Here is a 23,938-nt window from a genome sequence, read left to right on the forward strand (position 1 = left end):
TAGTTTGACAGGTGATGCAGCCATTCTCACAATCTACATGCATGTTGTCAAATTTATTTCTAAAGTGATAATGAGAATAGCAAAACTTACTGCTTGTTCTTTCTGCTTCTTTGTACTTCTTGTTCCAGTTTGGTAATCAACAAACAGCCATAGCTCATGATCTGCTTGACAAGGAACAGGACAGTCCCAATGCCAATGAAACTAGACCAATTTAACATTTTCACATCATTACCTCAAATTACAACTTCAGCATTTTATAAGCACTTAAGTAAAAATGGATTTAGCTCCTGAACTTATTGAACATTCAGGCTGGTTGGTGTAAAAGGTAAGAGATTAGGTTTATAATACAGTTTTTACACTTCTGTGAGTAGCAATGACAATTCCTCTGTATGGCTTTTACTTTGACCTGTACATTCCATCCCACCCCAAAAGAAAGCAGTTAGCTATAGGTTCTTCAGTCAAAACCACAGAAAAACTGTTTGAGTTAGTTCCATGCTTCATATAGTAGCTCCGCAATTATAGGAAATTCTACTTTTAAAGAACTTTGGGTTTTTTTTCCTTGCAAACCTTTTTTCCACTCCAATCTGTTCACACAGGCTTGGTGTCAGCCTGGTTTTAGTAACTCCAGTCAGTGAAAGGTTATGCCTCCCTCAGCCAACAGAAGTTCTCTGTAGAGTAACACAGATTACAAGAGAATAAAAGAGGTTTTAGGTATTTCAAAATACATAAACAAAATGTATGCATTTGCCATTCTAGAGACTTCAGTAATTACTGAGTGATTAAGAAGCTTACACTATATGCTCTAGAAATAGCAACTGAAGCATTATGAAGAGAGTGTAAATGACCTACTGTGTGCAAGAGATGATGCAGCTGCTTAACAGTCAGCATGTAATTCATATAGCAATGAGTAGAGCATTTTCCAGGAGCTCAAAAGCAGATAATTATCTATGATTTCCCTTCACCTCAGAGTTAGTCTTCTACACAAATTCATGTCAGGTTGTGTAGTGCTTTCCCTGCAAGTGTCACGTTAGGCCTTTTTGGTCTATCTCCCATGGTTCTCTATGCTGTACTAAACAGATAATCAGTAAATACCTTTTCAGTAGATTAACTGAGAATGCACTTGTTCCATAGGGTACACAGGTGAGGAACACTATCAGGGTTCATGTGGTTTAACCTGCATCTTTATTAGAAGTTTTGCAGATTATATGCTTGAAGTGAGTTAATGAATCATGGATTATTCCTAGCCACACCTCAACAAGGTGCCTCTGAAGTAATTTTTAAAAAGTGCTGCAAAAAAGGTTGAATGCTGATGCTCAGCTGCAATAAAACTTTTTCAGGAAGGGTGTTAGTGTGAGGTAGAAATCAACTCAAACAGGCACATGGCAGATTATATTTCCATGACTTCAAGAACAGAAAAATTGTTAAGAGAAGAAAAAATAAAGTAATGAAACAATGTACTCTGTTTTATCTGTACCTTTAATAAAATCTTTAGATGATATATGCAAATTACATAAATAATTGTCAGAATAAATAATTTTTAACTTAAGTATCTCTCACAGTCTGTTTGGGATGCTCAGGGAAACTAACCACACACTTTAGCTTTTCCTAACTAAGCCAAGTAAATTCTGTAAAAGAAGGCAAAATTACATGAGGCAGCCTTAGGAGGCCAAAATGAGTTTTCTTATTCTGAAATCCTTTCCTTGGCCTTTGTCCACCTGCCAGCTCTGGCATTCATCAGGCTCTTGCTGAGTGGGATAATTCATTAACCTGGACAAAAATTAACTTCCCTCCCGCAGGGCTAGTTAGTTAAGCTCATTCATAAAAAGACCTAACAGGCATTACCACCAAAGCAAAATGGATCTTGAAAGCAAACAGGTAGGGCAAGGAAAGTAGCTCAACCTATATGAGACAAAAATAATTTATGGTCATATAAGATGTTACAGGCTTCAGCTTCCTGGAAAAAAGTTTCAGGCATTTCAAGGTTGCAGAAAATCTTGGATCAATCTTGGATTACTTTTGTGAAGACAAATTATGAGCCAAGATTCAACATTTCAAAAGTAGTCCCAGACTAGTATGTTTGTCCAGGATCAAAACTGAGTTTGATGGTATTATGTGTGCTTGGTATTAACAGCAGAATAGAAATATAGCTGAAAGAAGAATTACAGTGGAAGTACTGAGCAAATAATACAAAGAGCATAGTAAATACCAAACCTGAAATGTAAAATGATGAAGATGGGACAAAGAAGAGCAACAGATGCCCACATGGCTCTTGCACATGAATAAAAGCCTGGTGCAATTCAGTGGTAAAGGTGTATTAAAGTTCAAACCAATTTTTACATTAGAAATGCAAACCATCTCACAAACCCCACATTTTTATACCTTACTAGCATTTTAACAATAACTGAGGAAAACAGCCATTAATATAGGAAATTTCTATAGCACATGCCAGATTAGCAAAATTAACAAAAAAACAGAAATGAAGAACAGCCAACATTTTTTCCCATTAACATTCTATATTGTTTATATCAAGAACTGGCTGATACATACAAATTTGCTCTGAGTGGGTACCTGAACAGCCTGAGTTCAAAAGGAGAGGAGAAAGCTATCTTCTCAAGAAGGTTTTAACATGATGCAATTTTCATCATAATTGATGGGGTATATGTATAAACATAAGCCTACGAAAAAGCAAAGACAGAGATGTCCCATCCAATGGCTGGCTACTCTAAGACAGATGACAGTACTCATTTACATCCAAGCAAGCACAAAATCAGAAAACAGACTGAGGTAGTGGGCAATGCTCCAGACTGATGAGTATTTGCATTTCTCTTAATATGAACTGCAAGAACTAAATCCCCAGGAAATGCACTGATAACCTGATCAAAGTGCAACTTGCTGGCAATGGTAGGAAGATAAGGGGAATGATTCTGGCTCAAAGGGACTGACATTGAAACCAGCATCCCCTTTGTTTCCCCGTGGGCATCTCCACTTGCAACTTGGATTGCCATTCTACAACAGTGCATATTTTATGAAGATCAGGAAAAATCCCTACTCCCTGTGTTGTGGGAGGCATAGCAACAGAGGGGCACTCACACAACTGTGCAGTCACAAGAACTCCCATGCTGCTTTAAAGAAGGGTTTTTCTTAACACTACTTAACCTCAGGAGCATCACTTAATAGTGATAACATCGTTAAGTTAACACTTAACCAGTGATAACCTTGGAGGATATCGATGGAAATGCACAGACTGATCTTACGGCACCAAATATAAAATCTACCTTGACTAAGAGACATCATTTCTACTGGCATTTAGTACTTAAAGATGCTCTACCAGCTTAACAGATGAAGGGGAAATATCCCAGCCTCTTCTGACTCCCGAATACATCAAGAACAGCTCTCACAATCCTGTTTATCCTAACCTAAGTGAAGAGCAACAATGTGGGCCTTTCCAGATATGCCTTCATCATATGCTTTGAATGCTGACATCAAACGCCTTGAAGGCAGAAGAGGGAGCTGCATGGCCTCTTGTAACCTGGGAAAAGAAAGCTGGACCAACTGTTCCCTTCTTACCCATTTGTGGTTTAAATGGTGTGCAACTGGAAAACAGCTATGTACCTACTCCTAATGAAGGCACATGCCACAAGATAGAGAATTAGAATAAATACTGGGGTGAATTGCCAGAATGAAAAAAAGGAGCAATGACATAGCAGAAATCTCAGATGGTAGAAAAGCTTTATACAAACAGTAAGAAAAGCTACTTCATTATGGAAGTCTGATTGTACAGAACTGTTTACATCCAGCAACAGAACAGAAATGAAATGGCACTAAGTGCACTTTGCATTGTGTTGCAGTAACAATATCCCAACAGGCACAAGGATACATTTCACAGTAAGACTAGGAGATTCTCCTGACAACAATAATCTTTTCAATGCTTTCCCCTATTCAACATTAACTGCAACAGTGCTTAGAAACTTCCAAGACATGGCACAAAATAAATGTAATTTGCTGCAGATAGTATTTTCACATAACACATTAAAAACTTACAGGCTTACTAAGCACTGCAAGTTATGAAAAAGGAATAACAATTCTCTTTGATTAACATTAAAGACACTTTTCACCAACTTTAAGCTATTCAGTCCTCGCAACCAATTCCATTCACTGAAAAGCCTATTATTCAGTGTCTAATCAAAGATTTCTCCTCAGCATGCAGATGAAAGGGACAGGCTATCATCCATAACTACATAATATTTCAGCCTGAAAGTAGTCATCCCCAATTTTGCCATGTTTGATCACTTTCAGAAAGATATTAAGGCTGCCCAGGAAAGACATTACAGCAACCTTCTTCAGTTAGTTTTCTCAGTGGGCCGAGATCATAGCTCTCCCTGTTTTCCAGGTGCAATAAATGAACACCTGCATAAAACCATCCTTTAGCCATCAGAAGCCAAGCACCTCTGTCCATTTCAGAGTATGCTTGAGCTAACACCACAGCTTATAGCACCAGTCCTACCTTTGATCCAAACCATTACCTTCCTACCCCAAGGCAAAGCTTAATATACCTGTGAATACTAAGGGAACTGAACCTGATTAAAGCCAGTCCAGGCAAGAAAAAAACCAAACATATCTGCTTACATTTTATTAACATTTATATATATATATATATATATATATATTTTTTTTTATACTTTATATATATCTCTGAGCAGAGAACTTAGTTACTTATCAGCCCTACCCCTAAATCTTGCTCTCAGTCCCAGTTCTATTTTGGTATGTCTATAATTTTAAAGCTCTGTTTAAGCAATTAACAAAACTGAAGTGGTATTGTAGCTTGTAAAACAAGATACTGTACTTTGTTTTAAGAAAAAAATTACAGCTCTTGTCTCTTTGAAGAGATACAGAATATGCCTCTAGACAGCAATTCAGGATAGGAATGAAATATGAATTATGAATAAAGTCTTGGAGGAGCCCCTCAATTATAAGCAGAGATTAAAGAGACCAGCACCAATTATGGTGTCCTAAAGTTACCTGGAATGAATCCCTTTTCATTTCTAATAGCAGCTCATTATGTTGCTATTTGCACTTACATATATGAGCTCTAATGCACAGATTTAAGTTTCTGGCTATAGAATGCTTGACAATTTCAAAATCTAAAACCAGGTGAGCAAAATTACTCACTACAGAGCTGGAATCAGCAGCAAATTTACACTCTGTTGATGTGATGAAATCTTTTCTCTAAGGTACTGCAAAATCTTTATCAAGTCACAATTTCAGACTGAGCATGTCTTATTTGCATATGAAATAGTATCTTTCATAATTCACATTCCCCTGAAAATATCCACAGAAGCTGGATAGGATATTCAACCTTGGACATAGTAAACTGATCCCCCTGATCTTCACAAGTCAAACTTAGAAATATCACACAATGTTATGTGCATTGTGGTTGAAGTACCATCTTTTTTTTAACACAAATTTTGGTTTACAAGAGCATTGTTTAAAATGCATAATATATACATGTCAACCTATGATTTAATTTATATACATGTTATATAATTTATATACATGTTATATAATTTATATACATGTTATATAATTTATATACATGTTAACCTTTGATTTAATTTAACACCGAATTTCAACCAAAATCCTTTCATAGCCTGGTTAGGGGCATGAGATTTTTAGGTATGAAATAATGCCTGTGATTCTGTCAAGACTATTACACTTAGGTTCAAAACATGTTTTAGTTGTAGTACATCTGCTTCAACAAAATCAACTGTAAGCAGTTACAGTTAAGACTTTAGAGATAATAAGGTATATATTTCAAAACTCAAGGACTAGTTATTTTTAACAGTAATTTCTGTAACATGGCTACAAGAGGAAGTTTTACATAAGACTGATTATCACAACTCTCCATCTGGTTATTCTCCCATTTTCAAAAGACACACAGAAGTTAATTTCTTAATTTTCTGTTTCTTTGAACATTTTGCTCAGCTGTTGAACTAGTGCTACAAGCTCAGGGTTTCCCCCAAGTGATTCAATTTGCTTATAGGCTTCAGATTCAAGCTCTTTCAATGTATTCCGAGTGTACTCAAAGGAACCAACATTTTCAAGGTAATGTACACAGTATTTTTTTATATCTATGTTCTCCGTCCTTTGACGTAAAATGTTTTGCACCTGAGTACTTTCAGGTCTTGACCAAATTGCATGAATGGTTGGGAATGAGAACTTGCCCTCAGTTAAGTCTTCACAAAAACTCTTGTTCTCGCTATATTCTTTGGAGTGCAAGTTGGCATAGTCATCTCTTATTTGGAAGAAGAGACCAAGTGTGTTAAGGAGCGGCTTTAAGTCCTTTTTATAATTTGAGAAGAGCTGCATGAGGCCTACAGCTAATCCGAAGAGACCTCCTGTCTTTTGCAGTACCATGGCTTTATACTCAGCCTCTGTAGGACAGGTGTACGTATCCCTCCAGTAAATATCCAAGCCTTGACCTTTATGGAGTTCCAGAAGTTGACGAGTAAAAACTTTAACAGCATCTGGATGATCAAGGGTTAAAACCTTCTCTAAGCCAAGAAAATAAACATAATTAGCACAGTTGATTACGGATGGAATTCCATAGATACTGTGTGCCACTGGAAAGCCCCGTCGTAGCTTTGAGTTATCTTCAATATCATCCACAAGGAGGCTTGCATTGTGCAACATCTCTGTCACTTCAATGATAACCTATGACAAGAAGAGACAAGTGTTAAGTCTGTCACTGTAATTTAACCATGACTTTTGTGAGACTATACTTGAAATGGATAATGTTTTAAATAACTATATTCTCTGTCACTGAGGTTCCTCTTCAGGCAACTTGCCTTTACTGTTAGTACAGATTTATGCTTCTCTCAACATCCAGTTTGCTCTAAGTCCTGGATCACATAGTCTTATGTGTAATGTTTTCAGATTCAAAGTTACTCCCTGAAGTGCTTCCACTTGCATGATCTTCACTGTTGCTACAGTTCTAAAAGAAGCCATTGGCTAGGAGTCATGGAATAGCTGTTATTAGAAACATGACTAGGGGAAAATTAAATAAACAGTGTTTTTAAATGTTTAGATTTACAAACCTGAAATCTCCCAAAGTCAGTTCTTGAGTGTCAGGTGTCATCCATTATCACATTTCTCTTGTGAACCATGTTTTGATAAGTGGAGAGTTCATGTTTCTTTTCCCACACTTTGTGTGGTTATATTCAGTACTGAGCTCTTAAAGTACAGACTATTCCCTCTGAAACATCATTTGGAAAATTCTTGGCAGAAAGACAACAGCCATAATTTCTTCTGAGAAGCTTCCTACACTCTGCTTGTTCCTAGGTAGACCAGTATCACACACCACCTGAGGTGTGCAATAAACTGTTCACAACATTAGGCTTGTAGCTGACTACATTTGAGCAGAACAGAACCTTAACAATTCATCAAAAAAAGAAGAGTTTTAACACTATAGGCTGCTTTTATTCCATAGCTGCCACGCAAGCAACAGGTACATTCAGCACCTGCTTAAATGGAAATAAATTTAAGCACATAAAACTGCACACTGTATAAACTCATGGCAAAACACATCTGATTAAGATATGATTTTAGAGCTAATGAACCAATTATACTCCTTAGCTACAAACATTGCATTCAGTCAAAATTCATCAAAACAACTGTTAAAAAACACTAAGACCACCATAAAATGGCAGCAAATATCTAGTATGGTCCTATTTGGTGAGTGCTGTAGGACAAAATAAAGACTTTACTGTAAGCATTTTCTTGAGCACCAAGCCACCTGCTGTTCAGTGAACATTGTCCCAAAGATTAAAACTCACACTCCAGGAATTTAATCCCTTTCCCAAGATACAATTGCAAGAACAGCCTATTTAAACACTCATGAAATCAAAGGATAGAGTACTTACTGAAGGCAACTTTACACACCTATTTGTTTGAATAAACTTTTGGTCCATTATCTCATTCTCAGTACTATCAGGAACATTTCCCTGTGTTTTCTGTGAGTTCACTGGATAAGCCTATTCTAGTATCTCTCTTGCTGACCTATTTCATATCACTGGCAGTTTCATGCCCTCTTGCAGCTTCCATAGGTAAGGTTTAAAGGAAACAGTGTTTCCTGACTCTGTTTCTATCAAATTACCTTGTGAACTTAAGATAGTGTCAAAAGTGCTTCCAAGGTAAAGGAAAAGTTTGAAACAGTTCAGATATCAGAAAAAGATTATTTTAGAAGACATCAGGAAGTAGCCTGAGGAAATGAAAAGACTGGTCTCCATAATGAAAGCTGAAGAGCCAGTAGAGGAGAGTGGTATGTTTTCTTACAACCTACACCTATCTAATCAGTATCTGCTGCACTATCAGTCCAACACACAGGTTTCTTCCACCTCCTTATTTGCAACAGCTTTAGAACTTGCTTGACACTTGCTAGGCCATTTCAGTGCCTTCTCAGGGAGAAGTTCACCTGACAAACCCGGTGTTCTCTAATTTGAGAAGTTGAAGTGTTTCAGTGCAGCACCAAAAGGGAACTAGAAATTCATTAAGTGTCGGGAGAAAAGATCACTTGGTTGGGGCAAAAGGTGAAATAGTGGCAGTTAACAGTAAAATAAACTACCCAGGAACCTCAATTGTAGTAGCCTCAATTGTATAATCTAAATAAACTACACAAAGACAAATAATCTAAGGTAAGAAAAAAGCCCCAGAAAGAATGCCAGAATTCAGATTTTTAATATAGGAAATACAAATAGCTGGAAATTAATCAGGCTGTTAGACACAAGGGACATCTTATGGAGATCATGAGAGAGGTCAAAAAGATGACCAGAGATGGTCCTCCAGACTTCAACCATCCTTAGTTATTATAATTAGTACTAAAATGCACAGAAGCTGCATTAACTGCATCATGATGAAGACTAAAAGTTGACAGGGTCTTGTTTTTTCCTGCCACTACAACCAACTTAAGTAGTAAAGGAGACATTAAAGCATTGGTTTTCTTCATAAAGACAATCAAAACAAGTGGTCCAAGTTTTCAATAGCAGTTACATGATCATCAGTTTGAAGTGACAGAACTGGTAACTTCTGTTCACACAGAGGCACTTCAGCTTTAGTTTATTATTAGCACTAAACAAAAATGGACCACAATGTCATGGGTGCCCAGCAAAAGAGCAGGAAGCAACAGTCAGATTGCAACATAAAAACCCACTAGTTGAATAGAATGGAAGGTTTTGTTATAATGAGAGGGGGTCAGCATGAGAAGGCAGGCTTTGGGAAGCTGCAGAAACCCCATCACCAGATTTTCAAAACTCAACAGGGCTCCCAGAAGCCATAAGTAGCTACAGAGCAAGCTCTGCTTTAAGTACAGGGTTGTGCTAGATAACTTCCAGAGGCTTCTTCCAATCTGAATTCTGATCTATGATATTAGATTAAACCCATACATGCAATACACAGGTTGCTATATTATTTGTTTTATTTGGATGTTTGTCTGAACACAAGGGTAAGATGTGTCTAGCTGAAAGACAGAATAAATTTTGCTAGACAGTTACACAAATAGGCTGAAAAATGGAAGAGTTGCTAGATTATGAAATGCAGCCTCTTAAACCACTCAAATCACTTTGCTGCCTAAGAGCTATGAAGTGTCACTTTTAAGCCACCCTAAAAATGACTCCTTCACAAATGCTAAAGATACTTCTGCCAACAATTAATGAAATTAACAAAGGACCAGCGGGATGTCAAAAACCACAACCAATTATATAAATTCCTTATATTGCTTTGGACAAAAAATATTTTGCACACTCTGTAGCATGTAACAAAACTGCAGTCTAACCTAAAAAGGTGGATAACATTTCATTTGAAAAGCCACAGTGTTTAAATACACAGCCATGCATCTTGCACACTTTGTCCAAGAGAAAAGACAATGAGAATTCCTAGACAATCCTTCCCATTAGAAAGTAAGGATTGCAGACTATATGATACATCCCTCTCAGTTTTAGGTTTTTAAAGTTGATTTAATTGCTGCCTTTGATATTCTTGTATCAAAATCTCAAGATTTTATTTTCAAACACTATTTTTGTGAAGTCTACCAGGTAACTGTCTAGCTTGTTTCGTAAGTTATTGAAAACTCAGTGTTAAAAACTGAGTTAAGTGGGTAACAATGATAGCTACTTATCTACAACTTCAAAGGCTGAACACTTGGAAGGAAGTAATTATTCTAGTAAGACATGGAAATAATTTCTTTAGTGTTGCATCACAGTAAAAGCTTCGCACTGAAGTTGTTTTCCTGAAAGTTCACTTCATATTCAGAAATTAGTGCATTTAAGATTTCTGATAATTTATGCTATGTAAGAGAATAATCTGTTACCAATGGTCTTGGAAAGAAAAAAAATTTTAAAAAAATTTAAAAATAATTAGCCAGTACCTGTATTTTATCTTCCGGAACATTCAGCCAGTGATTAAAGGCCTGTGACAGTTTGGTTCTCACTTGCTTACCTACAATAAAAATATTATAGGCATTTATAAAAATGATAGAGTTCATAATTAGGCACAACAGTTTGTCTTAGCAACTATAGCTGATTCGAGACCCGATTAAAAAACTCATCAGTGTGATGACACAAAAGTGGAAAATATATCAGCGCATGACTTGTTTCCTCATTGAATAAACATCAAGTAGCAGCAGTTTCAGTTTTAAACACTTCTCAGGAATATTTAAAGCACCTATTTACAGGTTACTATATTTAGTTTTCACAATTTAATTAGTAAGGGATCCTGACCATGTTGGTAGCCTGTACAGATCAGCTAGTTTGCAGGGCATGTTAATTTTAAGATTTAAAAGTTCCAATTATGATTCATTCTTAGTTGAAAGTATGGGTATTTGTTGAATAGCTGTTTCTGTCAATTTTTAGGTCTTTCTCCTGTAGTATTATTCTTTACTTGTTACTGTAAATTTGTAAAACAGCAAAGTGACATTTCAAATACTTACTAAATAACACTAAACAAAAATCTGAACAGAGCATTGTGAACAGAATAGAACTTTCCAAGAATTCAGATATTTATCTTATACTCAAGAAATCTACCTACAAATAGGATTTGGTCTGCTTTGGTAAAATCTACTTTGTTGGAGCCAGACAGTCATCCTGTTTCATAGGAATTAAAGACAACATCAAATTACCAAGTTTAGTGTTAAAACATGTTGTTTTGTTCAATCCAGATACTTTCTACATGACAGAGTGAATTTCAATAGAAGCTAACCTTATGCCTATACATTACTGATGTCTACTTTCTTTAGTAATTTGCTGGTTTTCATGTACAAATATCTATTCAGCATCTAGTCATGTTCAATATGAAATAAAGTTATCCCCTATCCACACTGAGACAATTCTGCTCTGAACTTTGAGAAGCTCAGCTATGTATAATATCTTGGAATAACTGCAAGAAAGTTTACAAAAACAGCCCTGTATATTTGTATATATAGCTCACATAAACAAGCATTTGGAAAAAGCTTTAAAATAAACTTCAAAGCAAGGAACCCATATTACTTGACTCAAGATGTACTGAGACATAACTGAGACATTCTGCAATACTAGTCCTCATGTTGATAATTCCATCTTGCCCACAGCATCAAAGAAATGTCAACATTTGAATCTCTCCCTAAGGCTTCTCTATGACTGTGTAGCCAGCACATACAGAACAGAATAATAAGTATGGGTAAATTCACTTGCAGTGATAGACCCTGGAGAAACTGGACTGAGAATTTTTCCCCTCCTAATTAAGTCCCCACCAGGTAAGCAACAGCTTTGTGGGTTGGGCTCTGTAGCAAGGGTGATAACCTTCCTCCCTGGATCAGAGGTCTGCACTTTTTGTCTCAGTTCTCCATGATTTCCACTGCTTCCTGTCACCACCATCTTCTGGTTCTCACTAGACAAGATTAACAAAATGGTCCTTTTTTCCCCCCAGGAGCTCTGTCCTCTGTTTCTGCCACATGTGAACAGGCATTCTGACCTGGACATACACTGCCATTAGCTTGTTTTCTCCATTTTTGTTGTCTGTGCTTGGTTTTAAACACTAACAGTTTTCTGCAGAAGGGAAGGATTGTTTTGTCTTTCCTTGAGAATAACTGTTATAAATATTTGCCAAACTGTATGGGTTACCAGTTAAGGATTAACAAGTATTTCACCACATTCATAACGAAAATCAGTCAGAGAATATCACATTAAGGAACTGTACCTAATCTATACCTTATCTATAGCTGTTTATTCTCTTCTAAATTACTTGCATACAGACAACACCTGCTTTTTCTTTTTATACTAGGCAGCTTAATCCTGTTTTTCTGAATGTGTCTCCTAGAAAATACACTTAAAGAATGCTGGATGTTCAGCAACAAGCATTATTTCATCATGAGGAACTTGACTACTAGCACGCACTCTAAATAGATTATAACATGCACAAAGGATTAAGTCACTTTAGTTCCTTAGTACAGGCAGCATTTGAATTGTTAGACTTGTCTACCCTGACTAGCAAGGTTTCCTAGACACTGATTATTCAAGGAAAAAACACTACCTGTATAGTGAGACATCTATTGTTCCTTTTATAGATGCAGATTTGCTTGTCTTCTAAAGGAACATTATGGCTACATAAATGCTATTTTATCTGATTCTGAAGCCACTCTCACCCGGTCTATGCAATAGTACAGCAATTTTCTGTACACACAATTTATGCCTGCAGCCATATTGTGGTGGCAAAAGACCAAACCCCTCCAATACCTGTCTCTAAAGCCTGGATGCAGAAGATTCCGTTCCTTGCCACATCCCTCCTCTCCCCAGACTAGACAAGACAACAATACAGGGACACTAGGACATTAAAAAGAGCACTGCCAGAATTATCCAGTTTCTTCACCGTCACATTCCACTGCTCTGTTAATTATTCTAAGCAGGCTATTGTAAAATGGAAGAATAGAGGTCTAACACCCAAAATTAGAAGCTCTACCTACTGTATAGAGCTATAATAATAGACATTACTGCACCAAGCTTTTATCAAAGCTCTGCTAAATGCATTTGGTTTGATCTGCCTAAGATCCCAAATTATTACCCAAATCAAACAGCAACTATGGAAAGCTTTTCTCCTTAGTAATGCTGGGTGGAAAAGGTGAGAAAAACACTGAGAAATTCCTTCTACAGCTAAGAATGTTAAAGCTTTATCCTCCAAACAAATATCAAGTTAGATTAAAGATATTGTATTGAGGACACTCCCTCCTCCTCTTCAGATGAGATGCTTCTCATCTAAAGGAAAACAATCAACCTACTTACTCTTTATATACAGACTTGTTCTTCTGATAGGGCACAGACCCAAAAACTAGAGACCTCCATTCTGGACAGGCTCCTGGTTAGTATTGCTTCACTTTTGCTGTATTCAAGTAACCACAAATTTTGCCCTTAAGGCAGCACCCCACTTACAGAGAAGGCTCATGAAAGGGCTAGAACAGCATGGGAAAGAGCAGAGGGACTATTAACCTAGCCCCCATTAGAGCTAATTCAACTCATTAGCCCAGCAGAGAACACAGCTTTTTGCTAGGTTAGCTTTCTGCCAGCTTTATGTACTGAGTCAGCTCATGCAGTGGATCTGCCACTATCAGTACAAGGTGAGCAGGAGATGATGAGGATCAGGGGAAGGGGCATTGCCCTTCTGGAGGAAGAAAGCTCTTGTATTACCTGAACTGTATTGTACACTTGCACATTTAGCTGCATCCTCTGATGGATTAAAACTAAATGGATAAAGTCTCCAGGCAGACCTCTCCCAGCAGCCCCAAGAACACTACAAACAGCATAAGTGAACTGCATGAAGAGAAGCAGAGAGCAGGCACATACACTTTCAACCTGTGCAGCTACTTGTGATTGAGGTCATTGACAGAATTCTCTAGCATAACTCCTCTGCTCAAAATAGGGTTAACTAGCCCAGCATTGAGATCCTGATTTGTGCCTTGCTCCTTCTCACAATCCTGAATGTCACTATCCCACGGTTACTGCAACTAAGGCTGCCTCCAGTCTCAATGTCCTAACCACTTTTCCCTTCTATTTAAGTGGAAGCCAAGCATAATGACTTCCTACATCAGCACCATGGTCACCTGTGTTAGCAAGAGATCATCAATTCATTCCAGAGACCTCCTGGACTGCCTGTGTCCTGCTGTGATGCTTCTTCTACCACACTGTGAGGTAACTGAAGTCTCTTGTAAGAATCAGCACCTGTAAATATGAAGCATTTTGCAGTTGTCTGAAGGTCTCATCTGCTTCTTCCCTCTTAGGGGGTCTGTAGCAAACACCCACTTATAATGTCACTCCTATTGATCTGCCCTCAAAACTTAACCCATAAGCTCTCAACAGGCTCATCTGACTGAAGGTCAAACTCCATGCAATTCAACTGTTCTTTCACATAAAATGCAACTTCCATTCCTTGCTACCTCAGATTGTCTTCCTAGGCCATTCACATGCATCCATTGCAGCACTCTAGCTGTGTGTTTATACCACAATAAAATTGTTGCCCTACAGCTGCATCCAATCTCTACCTTCTCCCTTTTACTCCCAATAATGTATGCATCTGTATAAAGACACTTCACAGAAGCATGCTATCCTGCAGATCCCCAGAAAAAGGAAGAGCTTACCCTATCAAGTTCTGTTTGTACTTCCTTTTTGGAGTGCTGGAATGATTTGCCTTCAGATCTGATCTGTAGATTACTAAGTGTCTTGTTCAAATCAGCCTCTACACTTTGTTTGCAAGTTCACTAATTCCTTACTTGACTGTGTGCTGTCATTTTCTTTTACTATAAGCTCCACTTTTGCCCCGACTTGGACAGGTGGATGCTATCTCCTCCTGATAGTCCTTGCTCTGCAAAGGAGGTCTCAAGTCTGTAAGAGCCAAAGCTCTTCTATCAGCATGAGCTGTGAAATTAACTATCTGTTAATAGTTTAGGCAGTATCTGTTTATTCCCCCTGATGGTAAGAAGGGGGTTGAGGATCACAGAAAAGACCCACCTGGCTTCCTGTGGCCTTGGCCCTCATTCCAAAGGCCACATAGTCTTGCTTGATAAGCTTCAAGCACCCCCCGTGCTATACCCATTATTGTTCAAGTAGAAGAGCTGTAAGGTTAAGTATTTTAAGCTGTAAGGTTAAGTATTTAAAGGTGAAACACACCTTGGCAGTCCTTCCCTCATATCCCTATCAGGAGTATCTAGAAGCAGCAAACCTCCCTAAAACAAAACCACAAGCCTCTATTCCTCTACAGGAGTCAGTCTCTCCACTATCTGCTCAGTCTCACCACTTGCTGCTGCCCTAGGTGATGTTTTGATGTTTGCTATAGAAAACCATAGACTCATTCAGGTTATAAAAGGCCTATAAAGAGCTTCCAGCCATGTGTCTTCTTTCAGTGCACTGAACCTATTTGGCAATTGCACATCTGTTCAAGGAACAGGAATCTCTCTCCTGGTGTCAGAGGCCACCAGCCTTCACCATGGCAGGAGTATCTATCTCCCAACCTGTTATTTCTGCCCCCCTGTCAATATACCTGGAGGTTTCAGATTCTTGAATCTGTAGAGTCCTGTAATTTTTGTTATTTATGATGCTGTGCAAGCCTGCTGACCCCTTTCCACCATTCCTTTGCTTGGTGACATAGGTTTTCCACAGCTACACACCTTTAGGAGCAGGGACATCACTTGATTCCAGCTAGTGGGTGCCCCCAGGCATCCCTGCAGCTCACAGTCTAGAGAGGTGCAGCCTCCCTCAGGAACTTGGCCCAAGCAGAGGCCTCTGATCTGCCAAGGGTAGTTGTGCCAGTGGTAGGGATCGTGGCCTGTGGTGCTTAACTCCTTCACCAGGCTGATCAAGTTCAACAACCCAGCAGAAAAAGCTGAACAGCAAAGCCAGTCTTGACTGTTTAGCTTGCTAAACAAAAGCAGGAAAGACTGCAGCCAAGACCAGCAGGACAAGAATGGGAAGATGCACAGTCATGAATGGGATCAGAATCTGCCCCTTTCAACAGCAAGCTATTAACCATATCAGATTTATGACAACTGAAATTCTATATATTCCTTAGTGCTGCAATATCACCTACTGTTGTTAACTCAGACCCTTAAAAAGAAAAGATTCACCATGTGTGTGAATTAAGACATTTTTGGAACAAACCTCAACAGAATCTTTGAAAGTCAGTCCTGCACTTTATGATACTAAGTGACAAAATTCTAGATTAAGCAGAACATTGCTAAAAACTAGTATGGCAATGTTCCACTGCAATGAAATTTTACAAGAAAAGTTACTGTTTCAGAATCTATGTTCTTCTCCCAAGCAATAATTTCTGCTCAAGAAGGAAAAAACATTAATTACCACGCTAAACATTAATTACCATACTAGTAGTTAAAATAGCACCATACTAAAAATCCCTTAAGCCTCGTAGCTTCCCTATCCTAGCACTGTTTGAAGTCAAAGAAATATACAAGGTTACTTAAAGTATCACCCCAAGAATGTTACCATCAAAACTCTTATTTCAGCAAGGGAAACAGAGTAATCAACTTCCTGTACTAAGCGGTTAATACTTCACAGTTATAAAAATTCTGTTCTTACACTATTGACAACATTAGCAGGCTTTTTCCCTTCTCTGCTACCAACGTGAATACAGTTATACAATCCCTTTTTATGCAAGCAAACTTTGATATGTATCTACATTCATTCAACCATAGGTTACTAAACTGCTTGGAGAGTTTAACTCGTCTTTCAAGATAAGGAAGTGGACTGCTGTAGAGCCATAGTGTACATATTTGACACTCAGCCAAGCTTTCTGCAAAGCCCCTCTGAGCTCAAACTGATCCAACAGAGAAACAGCTTCTTGTTCCTGTTGCTGTGCCTGCTCACTAACAAGACAAGAGATTAACCAGGCAAGTTTTTAACAGGTTAGTGATTGATACTACCTAACAATTTGATTAGCAGGCTCAGAACTGGCACAAGTTAAGCAGCAGGAGAACACTGCCAGAGACTAAGAGGATCGAATGAAACTGCCTCTTTCAACAAGAGCCTCTTGTATTAGCTCAGGCATCTCATTTGAGCTCCACTCTAGGTAGAAACAGCATCTGTAAGCCCATTTTTTCCACCCTTACCGGGCACTGGTACTCACACTAACTCCAAGATTCACACATGTAACTGGCTCCCACTGATCTGTACTTGGCATAGCTGACCTTAGGCAAAGCCAGTGCTTCAAACACAGTAAACACAGTTTATTTATGACTGGGAACCCTCACTGCTTCACCTGTTCCTCAGTACAAGCTTCCCACAGGTACACCACTTTCACCTGCCTAGTTTAAGAGAAGTTTTCTCTTCTGAATCACACCACCACTACTGCACAGAGAGCAGTGTATCTTATCTCTTGCCTTCCCCAAAACATACACTAAATTAAAAAGAAGTCGACATGGTAAAGTGGACTATCAGATTTATGACTCTTTAGGAGGACAGGATCTAACACACCTGTACTGTCAGTGAGTGTAGTGTTACATAAGCCACCAGTAGAGAGTTATTATAGTTGAACTCTCAAAGCGAAGGAATTTAGCCACAGGAATCAAGGTGGGAAGGGTAAACATATTGCAGATGCATCATTTAAAGTGAAAGGTAACTGAAGAGCTTTTAATCAAGCACTTCTCCCTATAGAAGATTTTTTGGGCACTTATTGGGTGTTGTATATTTCCTACTAGGAAGCTGAGCTTTTCTTCCTGGTATCTACAATAGCTGTAAAAATAATTAGCAACTAAAGATGCAGAGGTGTTGCAACATTCCTTGGTTAATGAGATAATCTAATAATATAAAATGTAGACTTAAAGATTATGTTTGAGGAAAGCAAATTTTTTCAGGACCAGGGCTTAGAAAGCTCTCTGTAATATCACAGACTCACTCTCAAGGTAGTTCTCTAGAAAGACCACCACCCAGTTCAACATAGCCAAAAGGAGTACACATGAGGAAATGGGAAACAGGCCTTCTGGCATTAAAAAGGCATGCAACTGCCAAATTCTTTGCTTTTCTTAGTTTTCAACTTGGTGCTAACTGCCAAGTTAAATGAAATCACTAATGTTGGCAAGAAAATCCTGGATATTTGTAGAGGTTAATAATGAAATTCATTATACTCAGGTATAATGAATTAGGACTCTGAGGACCCACCCTACTGATATACAGCTCTTGCTAGAGATGGGCAAAAGCCACTTAGTACTCTGTCTAGGCAGAAGGTCTTCTACCCTGGTCAGATATAATTTTCATCAGAAATATTTCCTTAATATTTACCCAAATTTTCTATCTTCCTTAACTCCTTCAGCAGGCAATATAAGCTGGACAGAGGGCAACCAGGCATTTATGCAGTAGTTCCAATGACAAAGTTGTTCTGCCACTATTTTTACAAAATTAGTCACTTTGATAGCCTGTATGGTCTTTCTTACCCTTTAGGTGTACAAATAAAAGTCACAGCAATCTGATTGTTTAGTCAAAGAGGCTTACATAGGGCATATCCATACAGTAGCTTGCTTTCAAACTGCCTCCTGAATTCTGCTATACTGTGCAAGACTGAAAACTTCATGTGAATGTACTGCTGGTGATCTAATAGTACACAAGGACTGGCTGAACCTCTGACAGGTGAAATAAGCCATGAATAGGGACAGCTGAAATTGGCCATAAGAGCACCTGTCTCTACAGGCACCAAGGAGAATAAATTACATGAGAGGAACAGGTTAATGAAAACCCCCAATAAACAACCCAGAACAAAACCAAACAAAAAACAAAACAAATCAAAAAACCCCAAAAAATCTCCCAAAGAACCCTAACCAAACAAAAACCCTTCAAACACCACCCCTCCCCCTCAACCAAAAGAAAAGCCACAACCTACTGAGTTTAGTACAGGAAGCAAGTAAAGAACAAAATATTGTCAGCCCTGAGTTTAAAACCAGGATCAAGTCTTCAGTACCTGCCTTTATCCATTTTTAAGTCAGCTATTCTGGAGAACAGAGTAACTGCAATATTACTTAAAATTGCAATATTAATGTGGCAATATCACTACAGACACAAGAGCTATTGTACCAATCTCACAAAAAAAAGGGGGGTTTCATAAGAGGAAGAAAAGAACAAGTAAAATAGAAACACGGAAAAGTATTACTTTTTATTATTCTTAAATCCACAAATCAAGAATAGAAAAACTTCTTGGGTTGTGCTTCCCAAGACAAAAGCTGCTATAAGAACAATTTTGATACTTAAAACAACACAATACAAAGAAACTTGCCTGGTAGTTGAAGCAAATACTGGTATGGCTCTAGGATTCTTTTAGATGTTTCATCCATCCCATCCATTTCTTTCTTTCCGAAGATGTAGTTCACTGTTAAAGAAATGTTATTAACACTATTTAGATTTAAAAATTTGTAAGTAAGCAGTAGATGCATACAACTAAAACGTCAGCTGACTTGCAGGTTAGGCACAAATATTCCAATGATTTCCATATGTCATTTACCAAGGAAACACATATAATACATGCTAAATACAGTTTAATTAATCATGAAGCTTAAGCCAACTCCTAGACTTTGTTTACTTTTTTGTACGTAGTAGATTGCTTAGGTGATGAAGTATTTAAAACTTTACCATTCAAAGCTCCACTGCAAATCTTTAAAGACACTCATACAAAACCTCACACAGCTAATCTGCTAAATGCTTTCTCCATACATCTGACATTTCAAAAGAGCAGAAAACACAACTCAGACCAAGGCAACCTAAAGAAGAAGAATACTAGTTTCAGTCTTTTGATATAATTCCTCAATCTTTCGTTATAAGTCAAAATAGAAATATACCATTTTTCTACCACTGTTCAAGCATAGAGAGCTCTACACACTTCCCATACACCATAAATATAATAGACTTTTATGAATAATCTTTTAGGATCCAGGGCCTACAGAGCTCAACAATTTTTTATTGATTAGCTTCAAGTTGCATACTTCAGGTCATCTCCATCTGCATTTTTTTTCAGACTGCTTTCTGTGATAGATTTACTATCCTTTCACCTCTAGCCTTCCTTACTGCACTGCAGATGCAGCAACTCAAAACAATACTTCTCATGTAGTTTTAAGACAGGAACTGCAGCAGTAGCATAAAGTCTCATGCTACTTCTCAGATACTTTGCTAGTATCCTGCAAAGGATTTATTTCTTTCCTCCTGGAGAAAGTGAATAGTTATGTAAATTATTGTCCCAATTTTGGCTAGAATAGAGCTAATTTTCTTCCTAGTAGCTGCTGCAGCGCTGTGTTTTGGACTCTGTGTGAGAATACGGTTGATAACACACTAATGTTTCAGCTGTTGCTAAATAATGCTCACTGTAAGTGAAGGAGTTTTCAGTTTCCCAAGCTCTGCCATGGAGCAGGTGCACAAGAAGCTGGGAGAGTATAGCTCAATCAATTCCTGTCTATTCCTATTGCCACCTTCCACACGCACAAGCATTTGTAGCAGTCTGTGCTTGGGGAACAGATCTGTGTTAATAACTATTTTCCAAGTTTAAGTATAGATCAACTCCTTTATTTGCTTCACTCTGTGTGTTCATCAAATGTATTGGCACTTCAGGGGCAAGAATTTAACCAAATATAGTTGTCAACAAAATGCTCGTAAGGCTGCACCTTTTGGGAAAGCTTCACATATTTTCTTGCAGTGACGCTGTGGTAAGAAGTACAGCCTCTCCATCCTATCCATGTGCCAGCACAACCAGAGGTCAGGCCACACACTAATCAAAATCAGATTTGACATCCTTGACTCCTTATTTTGTTGCCAGCTTGTTGCTGTAACTGAAGTGCTTTCAACCAGCACTGCCACTGAGAGGCAGCTGTCAAACTGTACCCTCACATATAAAGACTAAGTCTCAAAGGACTTCAGTGAGGAGGTAAAATCAAAGATTTTCAGATTCTACCCCCAGATGTTTTAAGCAGAAAGAATCTGGTGGAGATAGATATAAGGATATACTATCAACCTAACAACTCCCGTGTGACCATTATTTGTCAAAAAGCCACACAGACGGTGACAGAATTGAAAGTGCATAGCTATCCAGCTAGGCTGAGAAGAGACATTAGGATTGGAAGTGTTCTCCTAGAAAAGCTCTTGCTTAGAAGTAAATGTTAAAGCTCTTCCTCTTCCCCCAGGGAATTAGGTCTGTTGCTCACCTGTAAGGCAGTAAGCCAATATTCAGAATCCCCAACTAACTTGAAATTCATTAGTATTGTACAGCATCAACGTAAATATTTGCATCTTTCTGCACATAACTAATAGGAGTTCACCTGAAATACTAAATATCAGCAGAAAATTAGTCAGGTACTTCTGCCACAAGTACAGAGATTCTTACTTTTTTTTTTCTTTTAATAAAAGGCAAAAAAGATGTAATGAACAAAAGTAACTAATCTCAAATCAATATAATTAAAATTTTCTATACTACTATTCTACCATTAAATGAAATTCTAGGTAAATCCCCACCAGGGATTTACCAAGGGAAAAAAATAAAAAGTCTGATTATTCATCAGACAGCTACACATTTAACACACCCACTGGCACATAAACAGCGAACAGAACCTCCCCCAAACTTATACATAGAAAGGGACCCTTGATAAAGAAACGTGTAAATGAAATTCATTACAAAAGCCTCTAAGCAAAAATACCATGATACCACATGTGTAATATTATTGCTCTTTGCACAAAATTATCACATACAGCACACTTGGGAAATGCCTGATATTAAGGGTTTCCTGCTGAGGTGACTGACCGATTTATTATGGAAGTTACACTTCTCAGTGATTTACACACAAGATCTCAAGTCACCATACCCCATTAAAAAGTAAAAACCAGCAGTTAAACAATAAATGAAAGGCTACCAAAAGCCTTTTGTTAGTGAAAGTGCAAGAATTGATTACATCTATGCTTATTCATAGGATTAAAGCAGTTAAGGCCATTTTACCTTATAAACCAGCACACTAACTTACTGCATTTCAATTCGTATGCATGACAAAGTCAATTTTCCAGTTATTTCTTATCTTCACACAGGCAAAAAGAACAGCCACACACAACAGAGAGCCCAAAGAGCTGCCTTTTGGACTGCATCAAAGCTTATCTCTGATGACCTCTTTGAAAACACACATGACACTAGGATAAGATGGTGACGTGGGTCTCCATAATGTGGAACTACTCTAAAGTCATACTTGAAGCTGTGATCTGTGTCTAGAACCTTTCTAGAGAGGATGAAAGTTGATGATTAATGATGATTAATTCCAGGCCAAATGTCAAGAAAAAGTCTCCCTTTGGAATTTTGTAAAACAGCCTCTCATGTTACCCTGTTCCATTCCACTCCGCAGACCTTTCTTCCCCTCCTCCCAAATAGGGAGAATAGTCTGAAATAGTCCAGGTTAAATATACAGATGGTATTTTAAAAAGTATCATCATCTCAGGGGCTGCAGTCATAGTGTAATTACAGAGAAAATAAGAGACAGCTACCAAAAAAGCAAAGAGCTCCAGTATAAAATGAACCATTCAGAAGGTTCTCAAATCAGCTCCATCACAGAATTTAGTGCACTGAGACACTGGCTTCGTTGTAACCAGTGGGGGGGAGAAGAAGCCCCAGATAGGGGGAGCAAGTAGGAGTGAGAAGCAAAGTTTCAAAAGGAATACACAGAAAACTTAGTGAATGAATATCTACTGTTTCAAACACAGACTACCAGAAGTCTTAATCCAAATGCCACTGGGACACCAGTCCACATTCCCATTCTAATTAGCAGAGTCCTGTTTATATCCCCTCCCAGGCTGACACCGAACAACACCTCACTTCCCGCAGGTGGAAGGGCAGTGGCAGACCACACATTTTCCCCGAAGATGCAGCTGAGTAAACAACAGCTTTCCATAGTGCCATTCCAACACTAACGTTAGAACGACACGAGCACCCTACTCCTGTGATCGTGGCTCCGTTTTAATGGGGAATTCCAAGAAAAATTGAGCAGGAATGCTGCAGAAGCCCGAGAACAATACCTTGGCCGCCGAAGTCCCGGCCCGCAGACAGGGAGGGTCTCTGAGCTGCGGCCTGACCCGCAGACAGAACATGAGTCGGCAAAACCCGCAGCTGGAGCGCTCCGTTAAAACTCACATTTCACAGAGAACACGAAGCTGCTGCCGCCAAACTCCCGCCACAGCCGGACCGACGGAAATAAGGTTCATTTTTTTCGGAGTTCATCGCGACAGGCGCAGCCTCCTCAGCTGCCTCCAGAACTCCAGGACGAGCGGGCCCAGCTCCTCAGCGCCATTTTAGGAGATCGAGAGCCGAGGACGCATCGCTCCCCCCGCCCGCCGTCCACCCCCATTTTCTGATCGGCGCTGTCGGGCTCGGCCGCCAGGGAGGGCCGGGAAGCGCCGCCCGCCGCCAGCCCAGCGCTGCCCCAGCCCCGGAGCGCTCTGTCAGTCACTCCGCCCGCCCCGGCGACCGCCGGCACCGCCCAGCACTACCGGCAGCTCCCTTTCCCCCGGCCCCTTCCCGGGCAGCCTACAAGCCCCTCCTGGGCGGGGCGGCCGCAGGACCCGCTCCCCCGCAGCCGGGCTCGGACCAGCCTCTCCGAGAGGGGCGCCCCCTCTCTCTCCACCGCCCGGACCCCAGTGTCCCCCCCCAACCCACAGCCAGCTAACAGGGCAGCCAACCTCGCCTCACCGCTGCCTCGCTCCTCCACCGCCGGCAGCCGGAACCCCGCCCCTGAGCAGCCGCCGCTCCGGGAGTGGCGGCGCTGGCGGCGGCAGAGCCCAGAGCGGAGCGCCGCCCCCCTCCTTCCTTCCGCCCCGCCGGGCGCCACCTTCCCCTCCTGGGGGGAAAATGCGCCACCGAGCGCCCCCCGCGCACGCGCAGGCCCCGCCCCCTCGGCTCGTTAGCTTTCTCCGGA

At 39.5% G+C, this 23,938-nt stretch overlaps 1 protein-coding gene across 7 annotated transcripts; it reads right to left on the minus strand.

Annotated features, from left to right (window-relative positions):
- Positions 1-1,458: 1,458 nt before the first annotated feature.
- Positions 1,459-23,875, minus strand: GGPS1 (geranylgeranyl diphosphate synthase 1). Of its 7 annotated transcripts, none has more exons than XM_077175582.1 (4): positions 23,713-23,874; positions 19,285-19,377; positions 10,418-10,488; positions 1,459-6,711 (listed from the first exon to the last, which is right to left on the minus strand). In XM_077175582.1, exons 2-4 carry the CDS (start codon positions 19,349-19,351, stop codon positions 5,950-5,952), a joined length of 900 nt encoding a protein of 299 aa, XP_077031697.1. In that variant the 5' UTR covers positions 19,352-19,377; positions 23,713-23,874; the 3' UTR covers positions 1,459-5,949. The 7 variants fall into 7 exon arrangements, with proteins under 7 accessions (XP_077031697.1, XP_077031698.1, XP_054485562.1 ...); XM_077175583.1 differs by having other exon boundaries at positions 23,708-23,874; XM_054629587.2 differs by having other exon boundaries at positions 23,703-23,874.
- Between the last annotated feature and the right edge of the window lie 63 nt (positions 23,876-23,938).

The sequence above is a fragment of the Agelaius phoeniceus genome, chromosome 3 (genome assembly GCF_051311805.1).
Source record: "Agelaius phoeniceus isolate bAgePho1 chromosome 3, bAgePho1.hap1, whole genome shotgun sequence".
Classification (NCBI taxonomy): Eukaryota; Metazoa; Chordata; class Aves; order Passeriformes; family Icteridae; genus Agelaius; species Agelaius phoeniceus.